At 46.1% G+C, this 21485-nt stretch overlaps 1 protein-coding gene across 2 annotated transcripts; it reads right to left on the minus strand.

The window, feature by feature from the left end:
* Positions 1 to 1714: 1714 nt before the first annotated feature.
* On the minus strand, positions 1715 to 9719 carry DSEL (dermatan sulfate epimerase like). Of its 2 annotated transcripts, none has more exons than XM_019432574.2 (2): positions 5698 to 9719; positions 1715 to 4681 (listed from the first exon to the last, which is right to left on the minus strand). In XM_019432574.2, the coding sequence occupies exon 1, from the start codon at positions 9343 to 9345 to the stop codon at positions 5707 to 5709; it is 3639 nt and encodes a 1212-aa protein (XP_019288119.2). In that variant the 5' UTR covers positions 9346 to 9719; the 3' UTR covers positions 1715 to 4681; positions 5698 to 5706. The 2 variants fall into 2 exon arrangements, with proteins under 2 accessions (XP_019288119.2, XP_019288117.2); XM_019432572.2 differs by lacking the exon at positions 1715 to 4681 and adding an exon at positions 5160 to 5439.
* Between the last annotated feature and the right edge of the window lie 11766 nt (positions 9720 to 21485).

Consider the following 21485-nt stretch of genomic DNA (forward strand, 5'->3'; position numbering starts at 1 on the left):
TTCAGAGAATGATTAACGCAATTGTTACAGGAGCCACTCTCCTTGGGCACCTTGCTTTCTGTGCTCCAACTTCCTCCCACCCCTCCCTCCCTCTTTGGCTCCCTCCCTCCCTTCTTCCCTCCCTTCCCTCCCCTCTTTCCCTCCCTTCCTGCTGGTATTATTTACACGGTGGAGAAAAGACCAGATTTTTTTTTTTCTTTTTCCTAAACTGAATTCTACTTGAATACATTTGATTGTTAGTCACAGATTTGACAAGAGGTTTCACTTCCACTTGGTGCAGGCGCCTTTGAACTGGAATCGCTGTGAAATGCAAAATAAGAATGTGTTTCTTTCTAGTCCCCGCTAGACTGCCAGCTCCATAGGTCTCGTTCACCACCGCATTCCCAGTACTGACAGCTGTGCCTGGCAACGTGGGTCTGGAGGTTCTCGAGAGGAGGGAGAGGAAAAATGCTACTGGCCAGCGGGACTCTGCATGGAACACACAGCCCTATCTTTCTTCCTGTCATGACTAGCAACGATCTGCAGGAGCGCATACACACACACACACACACACACACACACACACACACACACACAACTGGTCAGACCACACTCCCACATCCTTTTCCCTTCAGAGTTGCTGGTGATATTCACCTGTAGACCAAACTACTTTGTCCTAAACGTGTTGGGGTAGTTGAGCGCGTGAGAGCGGAGAGAGCACAAGTGTTGGTTTTATTTGCGTTACTTTTTTGGAAAAGGCTGCTCTTTAATGGGATTTGTGACACCTAGAGCCAAAACCTAGTTCGGAAAAAAACGGGGGGTGATCTCTCTCCAAGTTTACCAACCACAACTTCCTCTGACTCAGTAAACGGCTCCCTCTCCTCACATCCACCACTGCAGAAATAAACCAATCGTGTCCATGCCAGGACAGACAACACTGTTTGGTGTCTTTCCTCCGGTGACAATCCCTACCTGGCACATGCCCCTCTACGGCTTTTTCTTCCCGATGAATTCCTATTAGCTTTGCAGTCTGGAAACACTGCTCATTCCTCACACAGCAGGGCCATAGTCAACCGAGTTTTGTATTCTTACCTCATGCTAGTCAATATCTCGACCGTAGATACCCAAAAATAGGGTGAATAAATGAACTGATGAATCGTTAAGTCCACTGAAAACTCCTTTACAAAAATGTATTTCCCACGGAGATAATAGGGGTTTCGAATTTACCTGTAAAATAAGTATCGTATACAGTTGCGAGGATTTTAACAAGACATGTGAAAACCTTACGGTCCAGTGTGTAGCACATCAGAGACTAATTCACTATAGAGCCTTCCCTTCCGTGCCAATTCTGTGCACCACAGACTCGAGAATGTCTCGAGCAACCTTCTTATGAGCGGTATCACAAAGCACGAAGATCTCAGCCACGGCAGTGGGGGCGGATGCAGGGCACAGGTGCATAGTACCGAGATACCTTGCCATTCAGCAAGTGGGATGACGTATGCAGCCGAGTGACACGAGTCCAAGCCAGAGACAGGGCCGGGATTGAGTTAGGGGAGAGGGGACAAGCGTGTCACTGAAGGGTGCAAGTTTCGCAGCTGAAATAATGAGGCTGCGTGTCCCTATTCAACGCGTCTCCCGTTTCCCAGCCCCTGCCTTCTCAGCCCCACATAAAATCCTCACGGTTCCCCAAAGACCTCAAGAGAGCTATTGCAAAATTATCCCAACCAGAGCCAAGTTGCTTTTAGCTTTTTATTTATTAGCAGTGGAGTCCTGTTATACATACTGTTTCAATAATTCTGTTTATGATCTTCAGTCTATCTTTTCTTCACCGAGGAACTGGGTAAGTGTGAAAGAAAAACAAAACAAAACCAAACAAAAGGTCTGGAAGCCTTAGCTGAACCTGTCTTTGGAAACAGAATTAAACATGTATACGTTACTTGGACCACATAGAACCTAAACTCCTATAAATTACAGCTCAAGCATCTACACGTGAAGTAGCGAATGTTAGGATCTGCTGTGTCAAGTTCCTATCATCCTTTGTGCAAACATCAGTCATTTAGTTCTTGCAATATTATTCGGAGTTTTCTGCCAACATGAAGGGAAATCAAGATACTAGTGACGTAATGGAAAAAACTGCTACAGCAGCCATTTTTTGATGTCTTAGACATGCTTTAGTCAACATTTACATAAGCAGTAAACAGCCCACATATGAAATTCCTTGATGTATCCTGTTAGGCATCCTTACCTCTGAACATGGTGTCACATATTGCCTCCTATTTACATTTTTGCTAAAGAAATCAGTGAATATTTTACTAATTATCATCAATCAAGCCAGTGGAACGTAGTGATGTTAAAACCATTGCTAACGTCTACTCCCAGATAATTGGATAGACTTCACGTTATCGAGAATGGCTAGGATCTTTGGCGAGGCCCCCGAAAGGGCTGGTAAAGAACGCTAAGCCAGTCAGTGGTACAGGGGTAACATGTTTAAGATGCACTGGTGTGTGTGGAGGGGAGGTTCTTCTACAAATACACTTGGTGAGGGCTCTGTGGCAAGTCCCCGGCCGTGACTCAGAGTTTAACACCCTGTTCTCGCCAGGCATTTACTAATTCCCTGTTGGTTTAAAGAGACAGCCGATCAAATGTCTAATATTTGGGGTCTAGACCTAATGTGCATGCATTCTTGTCATTTGCTTTCAACTTGCACCTCTCTAGGTTTCTATCAATTAATTTTAAGCATAGTCACAAATTTATCTTCCTTTTCTTGAAGAGTCTCCCACTTCCTAGCCTCGCCAGACTTTGATTACAATAAGCTCAATTCCGGACATGGCCTTTTTCATCCTAAGTGACTAATCTGCATTTCAAACTCTCCAGAACCCTATTATTACCACTGGGTTTGTTACTTTTGCTAGCAAAATTAAGTCTTTTTTTTTTAATTTCAAGACTTAAATTTCATGTTAATAACAGCTGTTATCCCAATTAGGCCTATGTTTCCAGAAGTTAACAAAGAAAGGGGTTAATCTTACTGAGAGGACAGGTATTTCTTTTAGAAGTGTCACGTAGTGACAATCATCCCCGTAATTATTTTCCAGATGGTAAGAATAAAATTACATGTGGAGGCTATCCGGATTTATCTGAGGCTAACACCCTAAGGATGCAAGACCAGCACGTCCTGGGAGTTAACCACCTTAGGAATTGCGATTACACGGCGGGGGGCCCCAAGCACGAACACACGTGTGCACGTCCAATGGCCGGGTCATCCCTCACCCCTCACACTCCTCACAGGGGAATCCACAAATAGAAATCTCCTCCGGCAAACTCTTCCTTGGGGTGGGAGTGGGTGAGAACAGTGACAGGAAAAGTTCACCTTGGCATTGCTAGGTGGCGGCGAAAGTCAGGACACTGTAAAGATCATTGTAGTAAGTATGTCCCTTTCTGGGGCGCCTGGGTGGCTCAGTCAGCCAAGTGTCGGACTTTGGCTCAGGTCATGATCTCTGATCTCACAGTCCGTGAGTTCGAGCCCCGCATCGGGCTCTGTGCTGACAGCTCGGAGCCTGGAGCCTGCTTCGGATTCTGTCTCCTTCTTCTCTCTGCCCCTCCCCACGCACACTCTGTCTCTCTGAAATATAAACAAACACTGGGGAAAAAAAATAAAATAAAATATGTCCCTTTCTTTAGCTATCAAGAACACGTTCCCATATTCATTCACAGAACCAGTCTTTTTCATTTTCCCCATCTCTCCCGATTCCCCCCACATCTTCAACCTGGTTCTTCAACCTGGTTCCCCCTGCTGCCCATGGGGGTGTTTCCACCAAGTTCAGAGGCAGTGGTACAGCTTCTGCTTTCTTCTGTGACCTGCACGCATTTGTAATTCTTACCCTGATCAGACCTGCTATTACTGGCCACCCAAAGCCTTTTCCCTGGATCTGATCTGACATCACACGTCCCGGGAACTGACAGGAGACACACAGACTACGACCAACGACGGAACGAGTGCTGTCACCCGCGCGGCAGTGTTACGTGCTTGTTGCTGGTCCTGAGCTAGGAAGAGTAACCTCCCTGGAGAATACCTGTGCAGACTCAGGTCTTTGGCTGCCCTCTCCACTTACATTAATATGATTTTCGTTCACTTTGACATTGGAGCGAGAAAGCAGAGAGCGATGGGAAGGAAGTACATGGGGAGGGGGGAGGAGCGGTCTGTGTTCACACTCTAATGGAAGAAAACTGACAGGCCACTTAGGGTTGGCTGGGCTGTAACATATCCACAGCCTCATCACTCTGGAGGCACATTCTGACATAATAACAAACGACTGAGAAGGAACCGCTTTTATCTAGGTCAGAATGACAGACCCCCGAGTGCTCCAGAGCTTGGGGGAACCACAGTCTGAAACGTCAGGAAGACAGCAATCTGCACAGAGATTTTCTTTCATCAGGGCTGGGCGCTGCCTAATGGTTTTCATCCAACGCGTTGTAATCACTCCACGGGCTTATAATGGCACGGCGTTTTGATTTCAGGGCCTACCAAAATAAAATGAACCACATCTCATGACGACTACATTTATAATAAGATGCAGCTGGTAAAGGAAACAGATGCCTCTGACATCATCTCCCATTTGCCTTCAACTTTTGCAGACACTGGCAGTCTGTAAACTCATTCAAAGGGATGCAAGAAAGTCAGGCAGGTTTCCAACTCATTTCCAGCCTAAAAAAAAACACTGGCAGCATGGGCATGGCTTTGAGTCGTACGGTGATCGTTCCACAAAAAGAAATCTGATTCTAAGTCTGTGTCGGGCTTTAATGCAAAGTGCATCGTCAGGGGGTGGGGGTGGGGGGAATCCCCACAAACGTCTGGACTTCCACAATTAATAACCATCGACTGGTTTGCATGACAGTGACAGAAAGGATAGTGGGAGTGGTGGGATGGGAACAGCTGTAGCTCCAAGGAGGCAAAGAAGAGAAAAGAGAGTTTTAAACAGACAAGCAAGTCTAAAATACTCTCCCAGCCCTTGGTACCCAGGTTGTTCGAAGACTGACTCCTTATTACTTCTGAATAAAAAACTTAAAGGAGGCTTTTCAGGTCACTGTGTCTGACCTCCAAAAAGAAAAAAAAAATGCTCATTCTGTATTTCCATCTGTATTTTCCAGAAGGAATCCTACAGTTATGATAGGAAGTTTCACCATTTCCCCAGTGATAGCACTGAACATTATACACAGTTAATTTTTTTTTTTTTTTGGTGCAAGATAAATGTGTTAGAAGATCTTTTAAAAAAGATAAGGAGCTTTTGTAGTCCATCTTGAAAGCAAGAGATGCTTGGGCAAAGCAGCAATTGAAAGGCCTTTTGCAGTGTTTGAGGTTCCCATATAGATCAGCAAAGTTACAGGTGAGGGAGAGAGTTCGACGAAAGCCCGGAAAATCTTCCTACCTCCCCTGCCCACCATCCCCTAACTTCCTCTGTGCCTCTGTAGCTGGAACATTGCAACAGAAAAAAAAAAAAAAAAAAGAAAAAAAGAAAACTTCAGAAACACAGGCAAGGAAAGCAGTGACGTAAAAATAAATCCCGCGAGGCCAAACATGGTGCCTATTTTTAAAACAATCTTTGTGCAAGTAACGAACGGAACACGCGCGCGCACGCACACACGTAGTACAAGAATAAACAAACTCTTCTAGTTCACGTCCACAAACCGCGTTGGCAAGTGTTAGTGCAAATGTCTGCTGACCTGCAGCGTTCAGTCCGTAAACTTTGGATATCCTAGACGCTCCATCAGTGTCCAGCAGATGTTCTCAATCAGTCTAATTTCATCTCTAGGCAAGTTTTGTTTCCAAACATTGGTGTTAGTTGGTGATATTTCCCCTTCATAGGGAAGATAGAAAAGGTTTGTGGAGGTGGCAAACAATATTTGGTTTAAACTAGCAGGAGACAAAGGTATTCCAAGAAAGGCAAAAATCCTTTCTGTGGTTTTCTGAGGAAAATGTACAATATCTTCAAACTTGATCAGCTGGTAGCTGGCGGGCAGCAAATCCGTATTTATTCTGAGTGCTGCCGCTGTGTTTGCGAGCCACAAATGAGACAACAGGGAGACTGCATTTGACTGGGATTTTGATAATTCTTTCCTCAATGACTCGTATTCGAGAGCGTAGCCTGAATTCAAGTTACATTTGCCTTTACCTCTCTCTATCTTAAACAGTTTAGCTAAGTGCTCTGGTACATTCTTCAAAGAGTAGAGACTGGGTTTGCTGCTGTACAACATTGAATAGATCCATGCCCGAGGGTCCCTCACTATGTACAATGCCCTCATAGAAGCTCCTAAGACTTCTTGAAAAAAATGGAGCTTTAAGGTCCAGCTCCCGCTGCTTAAGCTGAGCACAGGACGTGCACTTGGGTAATAGACCAGGTGTCTCCTTAAAGCCCTAATATATTCAGCATCTCTATCAAAGGTGCCTTTCATTCTACTTCTTTGTTCGGGCAGAGACTCCCTCCTTTTCAGTTTTCTTTTTTTGTCCTTATTTGCTGTGAAGTATGGGGCCAGTTTACCCCGACTGGGTTCATGCAGATGGATGTTTTGCAAATGCAGTTTTGTGTCTTGAACTAAGGACTGCAACCAGCCGCGGAGTAAACGGAAACGCACACTGTGGATATCCGATGCCTTCCATTCACAGGCATCTACAAACGAGTCGATTTCAAATTCAGTTTCAGGAATATCAATGTAGGTTGTAGGAACTCTGATGTAGAGAAAATCACTACTGTTGAAAAAAAGTTGTTTGAGGATTTCAGCTCCTGAACCAGGAAGTGAGGTAACGACAACACTGGGAAGGTCAGCGTGGGGCCCTTCTGAAGACAAAGGCTTCGGGCTGGCCTCGGCCTCCGTCCTTGCCCATTTTGCACAGATGGGCTGCGTGCAGGTGCTCCACACATCCAGCAGCTCAATAAACCACAAGGCAACAACAAGGACTAGGATCCACCGCATTAGCTTTCTAAAAGAAAGGTAAAACCGCCACTGAAAGGTTAAAATCACCAAGCTAATGCACAAAATCAACCCAACTGCTATATTAAATTTAAATCCAAAGGGGAAAATAACCCTATCTTGTTTTATGGGCTTTGCTATCGCTTGGGTGCCCAAACCAAATCGGGTTATTTGGCCCTGATCAGCCACATTGGCAAAGCCACCAAAACCCAGGTAATCAAATCTTGTCTTCAGGTTATGGTAGTCGGTTACAATGGACACAACATGTTCGGTATTATTGACATTGAGAGAGATCTGAAGTCCAGAATTGGAATTATCAACAAATCTGCAGCTGGAAACATTGACATATGGCCCATAAAAGACATATGCGATTCTTGTGATTGTGGATTCCATCTGAAACGTAACATTAACAAATTGAGTCCACCGTTTCTTAAATTCAGCAGCTTGTTCTGCTTCTTGTATACTAGCAATGGGACTATTGCCATGATGATCAAACCAGAACATTCTGTAGTGTGCATCCCATACATCCATCATGGCGCCATTATACCTGTTCATAAACCTATAGGGGATGTACTTAAAATCAATGTCCAGATTATGAAAGAAGGCACTGACAGAGTTTATTGGGGAACCGTCCTGCCTCTCGACGTGATCAACGACGAGCAACGTTTGAGAATTTAAGAGAAGCAGAGCACGATACACGCTCTTCAGCTTCATTGCTGAAGAGTAAGCAGACACTGCTTCCCCACTCACAAATATCATTTCTCCATGTTGGGAGGCAGTAATGATTTCCCCCGCTGCGTCACCAACCTCCTCACCGGTCCACCTGAGCCACTGGCCACACTCTCCCAGCTGACCCTCCCAGGGCTGGTTACACTGGCTCGTAGGTGATGGAGCGAATACCAGCACATTGTTGAGGTGGCTCAGCTTGGGTCCGTAGAGAGCTTCCGAAACAAACACTTGTCCATTTGGGGCAAAAGTGAATGAGTTCTGATCTGGATGTTCATGCCCTGGGTTAAAGCTTCTCCACCCGTCAATCCAGGAGTATGGCTGAAAGTGAACTATGTCGTACACGGCTCGGCCCCCCAGCTTCCCGGACTTAAAGGACACAAAGGTATTGGCCTGTGTGTTTGGCAAGCCAGCCCCATAAGTGACAACACCCCAGTTAGGGAACGTGTGCATTTTCGCAGTACCATACTCAGCAGGAGGCTGTGGGGTGAGCTGGGGATCATACCAGATGTATTCGGTGTGAAGAGTACTCCACCTCTGGGCAGTGGAGGGGACCATTGGTCCATCTTTAGGTCGGTGCCTTCTAATTTGCTGAGCTAACCAATTTCCAGCTCCATTCTTTAAGATAAACTTATCCAAAAAAACTAACTGGCTCTCTGGACCATAAAACCAATTATAATTGGAATCTGCAATACCCACAGTTCTTTGGAAGCCTGGTAAGAGGGTGGCATAATAGAACCAAAAGTGCATTTTCAACCAGTTATTATCCAAGTTGTTGATACTGAAATGGCGCTGGGCTAGAAAAACGTACTGCGTGACTGATTTAGCCGTGTAGCTTCCATAGGCCACACCTTCATCCAAAGACCCGTCGACAATATGATTCAAAAGGAACATCGTCTTTTCCATCACATCTACGACGACCTGTTTCCATATGTTTGCTTTAGATCCTTTCTCTACCCCGGTCACCAAAGCCCCGGTGAGTAATGCTATCATATTAGTAGCTTGGTGATTATGGAGAAGTTGTTTGCCCCACGAACGGACCTTGGAATACTCATACATCTCCTCGGTAACAGCCCCTATTTTTTCCAGGTATTTTTGTCTTCGATGGTCATCCAATAAGTTATATAAAAAGTCAAAGGCAGTGGCAAAACCCGTTAAGGAATGGCCGACAGGCACCTCATCCCCTGGTGCATTCTCCACGAGCCAGTCTTTGTAGCCAACCATTCTGTCCATGTATTCCAAGGCAAATTCAAAGGCAACTTTGTCTTCTGGGCACAACAAACAGTACAATGCTAAAGGAGGCAGATTGTTACCGTAAATTTCATTCCACTTGGCAGCAAAATCGGCATGCTTGGGTGGAGGTAGGTAGTATGTGGGGTTGGACAGCATAACTGTTACTGCACTTCTGATAGCTCTAAACAGATGCAAATGGCTTGTACGAGACTTCTGTCTCATGGCCTGGATTTCTCCAGCATCGAAATACAAACTTGGATGAAGCATACTTTTCTTCAGCTTTTGATTGGGCTTGAAATCTTGTACTTTCTGTGTCTTAAACTGATCTACATCATCTGCGAAAACTGCCCAGTCAGAGTAATTGCTCACAGATTCCTCAAAAGTAGAGAAAGCAAACATCACTAATGCTAAAAACAAGACATGTCCTGTAAACATCAACGCCATGATCCATCGGGGAGCTCCCTTCCTTAGGCATACAGGTCACACACAGTGCTCAATGTGTTTCCCATCTGCTCAGTATAAAACATACATTTAAGGCCCCGAAAAAACAAAGACTGTAAATCATATATGCTGTGAGATCCAGCTGACATTCGGTTCATTCAAAGCAAGCAGGGTTGCCAAGAAGAGAAAACGTACACTATCTGTCTGCCTGGCAGAGCTCGGCTTCCAATACAACTTCAAGGAATGTTACAACCTCTAATGTTTCCATATCGCACACCAAGCAGTGGTATAGTCAAACATACCATGGATTCAGGATTTACTTCCTTTCCGTAAATCTAACACGAGGAGTCAAAACACACATTGTAGGGGGGAAAAAAAAAAAAGAATAATCACTCCGAAATCCAAATCAAGAAGTCGTTCCTAGGAGGGGAAACCAACACTAGCGATCACATCACCCACGTGTACGATGCGGGTGAGGGGTGTTTGCCCAAAGGAGTCGATGAACTGCTGAAATTCTTGGAGTCGACTTGGTTGTTATTCCCTTCCGCTTTTTACACTTTTGCTTTGAGATTTTTTTCTTCTTCCATTTTTGGGAAAAGAACATCCTCAACAAGTGTGCAAAGTCCCACTTGGCTTTGAAAAGCTCAAACTTTCTGCCCTCATTTCAAATCTGTCCTGTTCAGGCTTGCTCATCGCCTATTAGGACCCAGAGAAAGTATTCTCATATCTTCTTTTATCAGCTTCATCCGTACAATTATAAAAATCTAACCGCTTCAGCCACCTAGGTGCTTCTTTTCCAATCATGAAGTAACCACCAACTGGGAAAGAAAACTCCCCTTTCACCGAGAGTGACGGTTCTTTTCTGCTCCTTTTTCATGACACTCCTTTCTGGGGGAAAAACACAAAAAAATGCTCTGAGGCTACAGATAGGCTAGGAGTGGATATGAACTGATGATTTAAATGTTCTACAACCCCTTGACAGAAATTGTAGCAAAGCCATAAAATCTGTCCTTGAATACAATCTCAGCTCAAGTGATTCTTTTCTTTTTTTTCCCCCCCTTTACACTTTCAAATGCACGTATTAGGCTAACAATGAATGGTGGCAGGTGTCAAGCACCTACGGGGATGTAACTTTCCTGCAGTATTTTAGCCGTGGCTTGCTGTACTCATTGAACACGTTTTAATTCAAGTGCAGTTAACACAAAGATGAGTCCCGCAATCATTCTTGTCCTTTGGGTCACAAGGGACTTTGTCCCTGGACAAAAAGCGAAAGTTGAAAGGACCTTTTTGGTTCCGGTTGAGGGGGGAGCTTTGACGGGATCAAAAGGTGCCTTTGTATGGGAAACTACCAAGATGATCACGTTTCTCCAAGGAGAAATCACATGCCCGTGAGTGGGAGCAAGAACGGCAGTCCTGCTTCAATCGCACCTGTAGCCTCGCCTTCCATCCTTACAAGAGGCCACCAGAGGGAGCTCGCACCCAGACTTAAGGTGCAGCTTCGCCTCTGCCCGGCTCGGCTTTGGAAGAACCGAAGCAAGTTTCAGTCTTGGACAAGTCTCCTCTCCGTAGGAAACATTAACGCTAGAGTTTCCTGAACAGCCCCGCCTGTTGCATATTTTTCATTCGCCTCCTACCAACGTGCCGCCCGCCCCCACCCTCCGCTCCCCACCCTCGACCTCTGGCTGTGGTTTGGGGATAAGCGACCCTTAAATGGCCAAGTCCGCTTACCTTCGGCAGATGTGGACGGGGTCTCCCGGCAGCGCTGGGCCCCAACGAGGAGGTGGAGAGTTCGAGAAAACTGCTCCGCACAGGGGGCCCGGCCGCGCCGTCCCCCCGCAGGGCTCCCCGCGCCCCGGGCACGGGGCCCCCCGCGCTCCAACAGGCTGCGGCCCCGCGCTGGTCCCCCGCCCAGCGCCGCGAGGACACGCCCGCCCTCGGGGAACGCCGGACGCCCCGGGCAGCCCCGCACCGCGGAAGGCAGATCCACGCGCGACGGGCACTCTCGCGGACCCCGAGTTCAGCGGAGCGCCGGCGTCCCCAGGCCGCGATGCAGCCGCGGCCGCCGTTCCTCCGTGCCAGCTCCGGCCGCGCGGCCCGGGGAAGGCGAGAGACGGCGACGCGGGCCGGGGGCGGGGCGGAAGCGAGACGGGGGCGGGGGTCGGGGCGGGGCCTCAGGCCCGGGGAGGGCGTGCGATGGGGAGGTGAGCGCTGGGCGGGGAGGGAGCGAGACGGAGGCGGGGCCGGAGGAGGGGCCTCGGGACCGGGGCGGGTGAGGGACTGCGACGGGAGCCGGGGGCGGGGCGGGAACGGGACGGGGCGGGGCCTTAGAGCCAGTGGAGCCGTAGGGAGGAGCTGGCGACCGAGTCTGCGGGGCGGGGGGCGTGGCGGGAACAAGGCTGGGGCGGGGCGGGGGCGGGGCCCGGGCGGAGCTGAACGCCCCATTCCCCGGTACCCTTCGCCGAGTTGGTGGGTTCTCGGGGCGCGAGAATTCCCGGCTGCGGCGGGCAATCTGAGCCGAGGAGGGGGACATTTAGAAGTGCAAGTGTCTGAAGACCTCGTCGTGCTGACTGGGTCCTGCTGATATTTACCCTCTGGTTTTCGGGGGGAGGACTGCTGTAACCGGGCTGCGGGTGGGAGGGAGACAGGACTTTCTGGGCAGGATTACAAATGACCTAGGAGAAGCGGGACCGGCGGGACAACGCTGTAGGATGTCAGGAATTAGCCTTAGGAAGAGCAGTGACTGAGGAGGGAAGGAATGAGAGGCAGCCAGCCTGAGGTTGCTGTCATTTAGAAAAGCAAAATCAATACGCCAGATTAATACGAGAATGACTTCGGGAGCACAGATGCTAAAGATCGGAGGAAAACAAAAAGGCTAATCGGTTTTATCGATTGAAATCATTTATCCGGCAGTATAAATATGAGACGGTGTGGGACAAACAAGTGGAACGAATCTCTTTCTCATTAAAGAAATGAAAACCGAAAATCAAGCGGAAGAGAGTGTGCCTCATTTCGTATGACACCTGTGTGCGATTCCAGGACGTCCCAGAGCTGCGAATTCTGTTGCACTTGACATACAGAATTTCTCACAGCTGTCTGAGGTTACACCTGGGCCTGAACCAAACCAGGGTCTGACCTAAACTGTACAAATAACGTAGTAATCATCGGAATCCAGTGAAGGACCAAGCCTCACAAATGAACAAGCCCAACCCCCAGCTGGGGATTGATGATACCTTCACTTTCCTCCAACTCCATTCCATTTTGGTGAAACGGACAGACGTGTCCATTTAAAAATGTGTCCCTTGCTTAGATCACTTCTTGGTACAACTAAATGGTAGACCATTACTAGCAGAATAAATTTCGAAAATAATTTATCTTGAAGATGAAAGGTGCCTTTACCTCATCACTCTCCAATTTTGTCCTCTTGGGAACTCTACCCCACTCCAAAAGGCCAAATTTGCTTTGGCTTTAGCAACCCCCTAACTATGCTTACCTCATTCCTTTCTCCGTGGTGTCCTCTTGCCCAGCTAACCCCAGAGACCAGTTGACATTTTTCTGACTACTGGAGTTCTTTTATCATCGTTGTCTTAGCTCAGATGCTTAAATTCCTCTGTGAACGCCTCTTAGGTTTCCCTAGTTAGAATAAATTACTCTGGCACTCTATGATTTGTATCTATTTCCAGCCCTTAGATCATTTGTTTTGTGCCTAATATTTCACCGGACTCCTGCGGTGTATTCAAAGTTCTTCAGGTCATCAGCAGTCTCTCAATTCCTTCTGTGAGCACTGCATCTGTGCCTGAAATGAGTCGAACCTTTAAAAGCTGGGCTCCCATAGAGCATTGTCTCTGCCACTGAGGTTCATCCGGAAACAAGGATTCTCCTCTGAACTCTAAGAACAGAACTTCCTGCAAAGGTCGGGATGGTCCCCTATGTGACCCACAGTGGCTTCCAGCCTCATTTATGGGAGAGAGTAAGAGATGGGGGAAAGAGGATCCCGAATGCAGAGATCCCTGTAATTGGCCGTGAAAGGGAGCTTTGGAAACTGCCTGGGAGTTAGCGTTGCCAAATGCGATATAGTGCATAAAACTGCAGACCATTTCCTAGGGCAAAATGTGTGGATGGGGTTCTTTCATTCTGCGGATCCAAATTCCCCCCGTGATGCTAGGGCACAGTGACTCATGGAGAATCATCATTATGAGCTCTACAATCTGCCAGGCAAACGTTCTAACGTTCTAACTTCCATCCGGTGTTTTTTTCAGGTTTATCCACCTTAATACGATCATTTTCATTTTACAGAAGAAAGCATTCAGGTACAGTGTGGTCTTTGGTCCCCCCCCCCCCCCCCACGCATCTGCAGTGAAGCAGGATGCACCTAACTTCTCAGTATTTTCCGACGAACTTTCAGGCTAATTCGCTTTGAACAGGCATCATCCCCCATGTTGTGCGTGCTTTGCAATAAATAAGAGCTACTGCGAAACAATTCAAATCGTTGGCAGAAAGGGTGGTAGGTAAGTGGCACTATGAAAAATAAATAGAGTCTTATTTCCTGGGAACTAAAAATGGATAACTATTGCTGCTTCTTCCACATGTGGAGAAGGTACAAAGTTAGTTAATTATAAATAATGCATTCAACCATACAAGGGATGAGCTGTATGTCATGTTATTGCACATTAAAAACTTTTATGAGTGTGGCAAGAGACACATATGCCAACAGCTGTTAAATTCAGAATCCTAGAGCCGTATCTTATTTTAATATAAGTGGAGAACAGTACAATCTATCGCTTGAATTTCCCCCTATATACAAGGTTCTTAAATCTACACCAGCTTTCGCTTGGGATTTCAAAGAATTTATGAGAATGTGTTTGCTTTATTTGAATATCTTCCACCCCTATCCCCAGCCACCCTACTTACAGCAGAGATGATGCTTTCTGGACTAGATTCCCCAAGGCGGGAGCCTGCCTGCCCACTTACCCTCCTTCCTTCCTTCTTTTCCTTCTTTTCTTTTCTTTTCTTTCTTTCTTTTTTTTTTTTAATTCTCATCACCTAACCCAGAGCCCAGCACTTTATCTTGAGTGTGTGTTGAACGTCGAACATGAATTATCACCCTCATTTTATGGCAGAAGAGGAAAAAGTCATAAATATCTAAGGTGGGCTGCTGAATGCTGAGCAGAATCAGAAACTCTTTTTCTCCAGCTGTGCTGAGAAGCTTGTTACCGCACAATCATAGTTGGAGCTTTGTCTTGGGGTGACTTAATTCAAATGAAAACTACAACTGGGAAGTTGGCCAACATTTTAAGGAGAATTTCTGCAAGAATTTCATGTCTTAAGATAGGTAAATTCCAAGTTCTGAGCCTTAGAACATAAGGTAAATACTGCATCGCCTTACAGATAGATAAAACGCAAGCCATAAAACAAGCCAAGACACTACATAAAGTTCCTCGGCTGAAATCTTATTTGTTCATCATCTATTATTCTGGTGGACTCTTAATAATTGGGGCAAAGATACGTAAGAACTAATTGCTGTGCGTTCAGCAACTGACCACACCCAGATCCCCAGTGTATGGGCTTGTGCAGAGAGCAGACTTTTGAATCTGGGGGTGACTTTGTTGATTTTCTTTAGCATAACCCTTCCTTGAGATGGTTTTGGCTGTGAGAGCTCAGATGCAGATTTCCTGAACCACTTACCAAGGCCAGATGTATATTATATTGATCCATGAACACTGTGAGAACGAGTGTTTTCCCCAGAGTTTGGGGAGATAGCAGCTGCGATTGTGCAGAAACAGACACAAAACTTAAGCTGCAAATTTTATTGCACAATTGGCCAGCGGTAATAGGCCGCACCAATAATAAAGACAAAACCACAGATTTAAAGCAGGCAGTAGAATCTAGAAATAATCTTTCTGCAATCGCTTTGAATACAAAACGTCTCAAAATGACAGGGAATTTGCCTGCAGAGTTGCTAATGAAGATGTGGCCGAGTGTGCCCTGAGTTTGTTTATCCGGCTGTACAAGGGTCTGCATGACAGTAACTGGATTTATAAAAATTTAAAAATACCACAGCCAAATTCTGAGGAAAGAAGTTTCCCCGTAAGTCCACTAAAACCCCGTATTCAGAAATGGGAAGCTTCCTTGCTACTGCATCTGCGAACATGCACTTTCGCTTTCACTGTGAAAAGAAAAATTTTAAGCAAGGTGAAACTTACAAGGGGAGCCCACAATGGGGCTATTCCTCTCTCCCTGCGTCCCCTGCCGCCGGACCCCCACCCTCTTCACCTCCCCCACCCCCCCCACCCGTCCGCACCCCGGTCTCATACTGGTGGTTCTCACTGGGACTAATTTGGCAACGTCTGGAGAAATTTTTGATGTCCCAGCTGGGGGATGCGGGACTGCTGGCATCCAGAGCGTAGAGGCCAGGGATGCTGTTAGACATCCTACAATGCACAGAACACCCCTGCACCTAACCCCGAAGCGTTAGCCAGCCCGGAATGTCGATACTGCTGAACTTGAGGAAGCTCGTCCTGGCCTACTGACTCTAAAAGGTATGTGCGTGTTTGTGGTGGTTGTTCAAATCGAGTCTTGAAGTATCCCCTGGACTTTCTATCACCTTTTGGCAGTGGCTCCAAAGCCAGCTGTTACCCAGTTGGTTCACACATGCCTTTCTGTTTACCAGATACGCGTCTGTTTCTCTTTGTTTGACCAAAAACACCCTAAGCCCAGCTACGTCACCTCGAATAAAAGCCTGGGCAGATTTCCAGGCACAACTGGCAATTAGTCAGTTGCTACTAAACAATAAGGGGAAGATGTGACTTTACGGTTATGAGAAATGCTCTTCTGATGAAAAATCCCACACACAGGCATACGTACACACGTATGTGCATACCCCAGGCACCTTTATTATTATCTGAACTTTGTCCTCTAAGATAGTGAATTCTTGAACCTCCCAAGATCGGAAAGACCAGGGTGTTGTTTAAAATGCCAATCTTTCGGGGGCGCCTGGGTGGCTCAGTCGGTTAAGCGTCCGACTTCGGCTCAGGTCATGATCTCACGGTCCATGAGTTCGAGCCCCACATCGGGCTCTGTGCTAACAGCTCAGAGCCTGGAGCCTGCTTCAGATTCTGTGCCCCCCTCTCTCTCTGACCCTCCACCGTTCACGCTCTGTCTCAAAAATAAATAAACATTAAAAAATTTTTTTTTAAATAAAATGCCAATCTTTCAAATCTGTCCCAGCCTATGGGTTAAAAATCTCTGGGTGTGTGACCCTGTGATCTGCACTTTTCAAATGCTCCCGAGGTGTGCCCCAAATCTGAGTCACTGTTCTGAGACGAGGCTTCTCCTTCTTTTCCTCTCCGCACACCTGGGGGCCATGTCTCTGAGCCTTTGGTTGGGTTGTGATGGCCACATCCCCAGGCTGACAGAAGCACAGGGCCTAACTAGGGGTAGGAGTTGGTGTTGCGTAACAGCCCGGAGACATGTGGGGAGCTGTTCTGTACCTAGCTTGATTTTTTAACTTGCTAATTGTTTGTTCACGCCCTAGAGTGTGAGGTAAATAAAATGTAGAAGATGGAGAAGAGAGAAAAAAATTAAGACAACCTGGGAAGAGTGAAACTCATGTTGCCCCTTTTGGGGGCACACTGATTAAATGAAAGGTAGCAGAGAAGTTTGTCCTGGGTCCCTGGGTGGCCAACTTGCAATTCTTTACAAATTCCCCAGAAAAGAGTGAGAGTTTAGCTGTGGGCAGAAGACAGTCTGTTCTTCTGTAATGTCATCCAGTAACCTTCCCTCCTAGCTGTCACCTTGTCAGATCCAGCCCCCATATTCCCCAGTAGGCGTTCTCACTGGGAAGCCACTAGAAAGGACATCTCCACGCTCCACCCATCCAAGGCCAGGAGAGTCCTCTCTTCGCTTTTGAGCCTTTGCTTCATTCTTCAACTTTTGAAGATCAAGCTTTACTTGATTCCGCCATCAGGCAGAAAGAAATCATCCGTTTTGAAATCCGAGTTCAACGTCTCCGGGAAGAAAAGCTGATTGCACGGCATGGTTATGGTTATTGTGGGTTTGGGGTATCAATCATCATCAGAGAACAGAGTTGGCTCATATCTGAGAAGTAGCTACAGTAGAACGGTATATCGGAGGGCCATGCTTTCCCCGAGAGGCATAAGGAATGCAGTGGATTTAATGGTGGGTAAGAAAGGTGCTAGAAGTTGAGGTGGGGGTGGGAATAGCAGAAGGTAGGGTAGGAGGTTGGCATATACGCTCTTCAAAAATGTCCACACGCTGCATAATGTAGGCTGACTCCTCTTTCTTAGCCCTCTTTGAAAATTATTTCTTTGGTAGGATTTATTAAATTTGTCTGGTCATAAAAATCACCTAGGAATGCTCCCTAAAAATACACAATGTGAAATCCCACCTTCGAATTATGGTGGGGAAGGGGGATGCAAGGGATTCATATTTTTAAATGTCATTTTGATCATGCAAAATGGGCAAATTACCCTTAGAGAGATAACCTTTTTAAAATATTGCCAGCCACTCATAATAGAGCATAAATTGGTTTCAGAGCCAGAGAGCAGTTTGACTGAGGATAAAAGGCAAATGGGAGTGAAGTTAGAGAGCCGCGTTGTCCTCGGTAGCCAGTCACCCCCTGTGTTACTTACATTAAAATTCACTAAGGCTAAATAAAACGAAAAATTTGGTTTCTTAATTGCCCTGTCCGACATTCAGCAACACTTGTGATTAGTGGCTGTAATGCTGAATAGCACAGATTAGAGCACTCCCTTTGCAGCAGAAAGTTCTATTGGACAACACTACAGAGAAAGGAGCGGGGAGGGAGAATGATATTATAGTATTTACGGCAGAAGTCCCCAGCCATACTCCTATGCGGAGTGGATACGTGCTTATCATAACAGGGAAGATGATGTTGACGTGCTGATGTTGACGAGAACAATGGCACTTCTTGAGGGTGTATTGTATCACCCTCTAAACAACCTAAACACTGACGATGGTACCACAGGGTCTCGCTGGGTAATGTACGTGGGTGCAGATAGCAAGTTGATTGCTGTTGTGTAATTTGGGGCCCCATATAGCCAGATAGTCTGATTTTTGCAAAGAAAGCCAGAAATCTGGGTTATGACATGAAATAAAGTGATTTTTTAATGGCTTCATTTTTTTTTTTTTTTTTTTTTTTTTTTTTGGAAAACACCGCGAAGGCCAAATAAAATACGACTGCAAGATGAATTCAGATCATAAAATGGAAGGTTTTGACTTTTGATTTAGAAGCTGGACGCACTGAAAATTAATTTCCTGATTTTTATCTTTGTTAGACCAATTCTATCCCAGGAATTCCACTTTCATTTTAATACTGGAGAGAAAAGTGCCGTTCTTTCTATTAAATTATCTACTATTACAACCTCTCTCGGTCTGGAACAAAGATTGAGATGTATTCAAATAAGAATACTTATATCTGCAGAAATGCGTGATACTTCTTTCTTCACCTATTCAATAAACATTCACTAAGTGCTCCAAAATGTACCATGCCAGGAACTCATTGGGAAACCTCTATGGGAAAAAAAAAAAAAAAAAATTACCAGCCAAATGGAGCTTATCTAATCTTATGGACAGAAAAGGCATAATGAAAAGGCATCGTACTTATGAATTATTGCTTCAGTTGTTTTCTGTATTTGGAGCATTACTTCATAAGGTTTAAATATCTTTGAAGGATACTCCCTATCTCACTGCCTGTTATTTTCGAAAGCACATTTGCACTGATGAGGATGGAAGGATTAGGAGTGACTCGGGAACTGAGAAAATGGATAAAAATCTAAACGTCGTGAGAAATCTCTAGGATGTTTGCATTTTTTTCAGAGCTGCACCCCTTCTGTTAGAATACCTGGAGTCCAGCCAGGCACCAGGCAAGCTGGCTGACTACTGCAGAAAGGAATTCTGGATCGTCTCTTGCTGACCTGTTTCCAGACTTTCCAGCACAGCTAGCCAGAGATTTCCTATAGACAATGAGGGAATTCAAAAACCACGAATCTGGCAGCTCAGCTATTTATCTGGGGACCTCTGGGGATGAGACCGAGCCGTTTTCCGGCAGCTGGCCCCAACACAGGCCACTGAGAAGGCTCAGGAGGAAAGAACAGGGCCAGGCCGTGGACCCAGGCCTCACCCTGGGCCAGACCTTTTTATCAGAGGATTCGGTCAAACCCAAAAAAGCAAGATAAAAATCATGTCTCTTATTAGTAATCATTTTAAACATAAAAAAAAAAAGAGAGAGAGAGAGAGATGGACAGAACAGTGTTTTCCTCTAAGTCCTTGATGACAAGAAGCACCAAAGGCACTCGAAAATTCCCTGTGCTGGAAATGCAGATTCAGAGGCTGAGAGGAAATCAGAAATCCGGTGTTCCTCGTCCGTACAGCGAGTGATTATTATCACCGGAAAACTAGGGTAAAGAGTGATTCTCTCCCGGTCACAGCCTTCCTCCCAAACCAACTGGTGGCGTGTTAGCTAGCTTGTTTACATGCCTCGACTTTTGAGCGATGTGGTCCTGAGTTGGAATCCACGTTCCAAGTCTCTGTTGTAAATTGTTGTGAGACGTTGGGCTGGTTATGTAACTTCTCTGACTATGGATGCCCTCACCTTTAAAAATGGGGTGGGAAATTTTCTAACTGCAAAGGACAGTTGGGAAGCTTAACTGAGAAGAAACAGGCAGCCCTTAGTACAGAGCTCTGGGGATGAGGCAGGGAAAGCTCTTTGTGGCTAAAAAGCAATCATACGTAATGCGTCTCGTTTAATTCTTCTAATGCTCCTGTGAATGATGTACAGTTAACTCGCTTTTGTAGACAAGCATACCTAATTTCGTTACTCTTGGCTTTATTGTGCTTCACGAATACTGCATTTGGTGCAAACTTAAGGGTCACGACTTGGTGGAGAAAGTAACTTCGGATGTGGTGGAAACAGCAAGAGAATCCAGGGAGGAGCCTGCCGATGGGACCGAATTGCTGTGAGCTCAGGACGAAGCTTGGACAGATGAGGACGTTGCTTCTCATGGATGAACAACAAAAGTCGTTTCTTGGGATGGAATCGGCTCCGATTGTGTGAAGTTTGTTGAAATGGCAACAGAGGATTTAGAATATTCTAAAAACTTAGTTGATGAAGCAGAGCCAGGGTTTGAGAGGGTCGACCCCAATTGTCTAAGTCCTACTGGGGGTAAAATGCTCTCAGCATCGCAGGTGGCAGAGACATTTTCATAAAAGGGAGGGCCAGTCGACGGGGCAAAAGCCGCTGTCGTCTTACTTTAAGAAATTGCCACGGCCATCTCCAACTTCCGCCACCGCTACCCTGAGTCAGCAGCCGTGAGGGGCCAGACCCTCCATCAGTGAAAAGATTAGGACTCTCTGAAAGCACAGGTGATGTTTAGCATTTGGTAGTAATGCAGTATTTTTTACTTAAGGCATGCACGCAATTTTTTAGACACCATGCTTTGCACACTGGCTAGACTACAGTATAATGGAAGCTTATATGCACTGAGAGACCAAACCAATTCACTTGATTCACTTTACCAAGATACTTGCTTTCTCGAGGTGGTCTGGACTCAAGCCCTCCGTATCTCTGAGGTAATGCCTGTATTAAAAAAAACTGAGCGTCAGACTTCGGCTCAGGTCATGATCTCGCGGTCCGTGAGTTCGAGCCCCGCGTCGGGCTCTGTGCTGACAGCTCACAGCCTGGAGCCTGCTTCGGATTCTGTGTCTCCCTCTCTCTCTGACCCTTCCCCATCCACGCTCTGCCTCTCTCTGTCTCAAAAATAAATAAATTAAAAAAAAAAAATAAAATAAGATAAAAACTGAGGAAGAAAAATTCAGGATAGAAAATCATCGTATCTTAGGATAATGGGACAAAAATAGTACCGGTTTCTGGCAACTTGCTTTCTGGATTTATCTAATTTTAAAGACTGAGGAGATTTTAAGGACACAGCTAATCCACTCCTCTCATTTTACAGGTAAAGCAGCCGAGGGCCTGCAAAGGAAAATAATCCGTTCAGTGTGAGAGGGAGACAGAGCAACCACAACCCGGATCGGAATTCGGGCTTCTTCATGCACGTCTGCAGCCTTGTCATTGCTTCGTTGAAGATGTGATTTCTCTTTAAGGAAAT

This window comes from Panthera pardus, unplaced genomic scaffold, assembly GCF_024362965.1.
Source record: "Panthera pardus isolate Hobbes unplaced genomic scaffold, ASM2436296v1 HiC_scaffold_15, whole genome shotgun sequence".
NCBI lineage: Eukaryota > Metazoa > Chordata > Mammalia > Carnivora > Felidae > Panthera > Panthera pardus.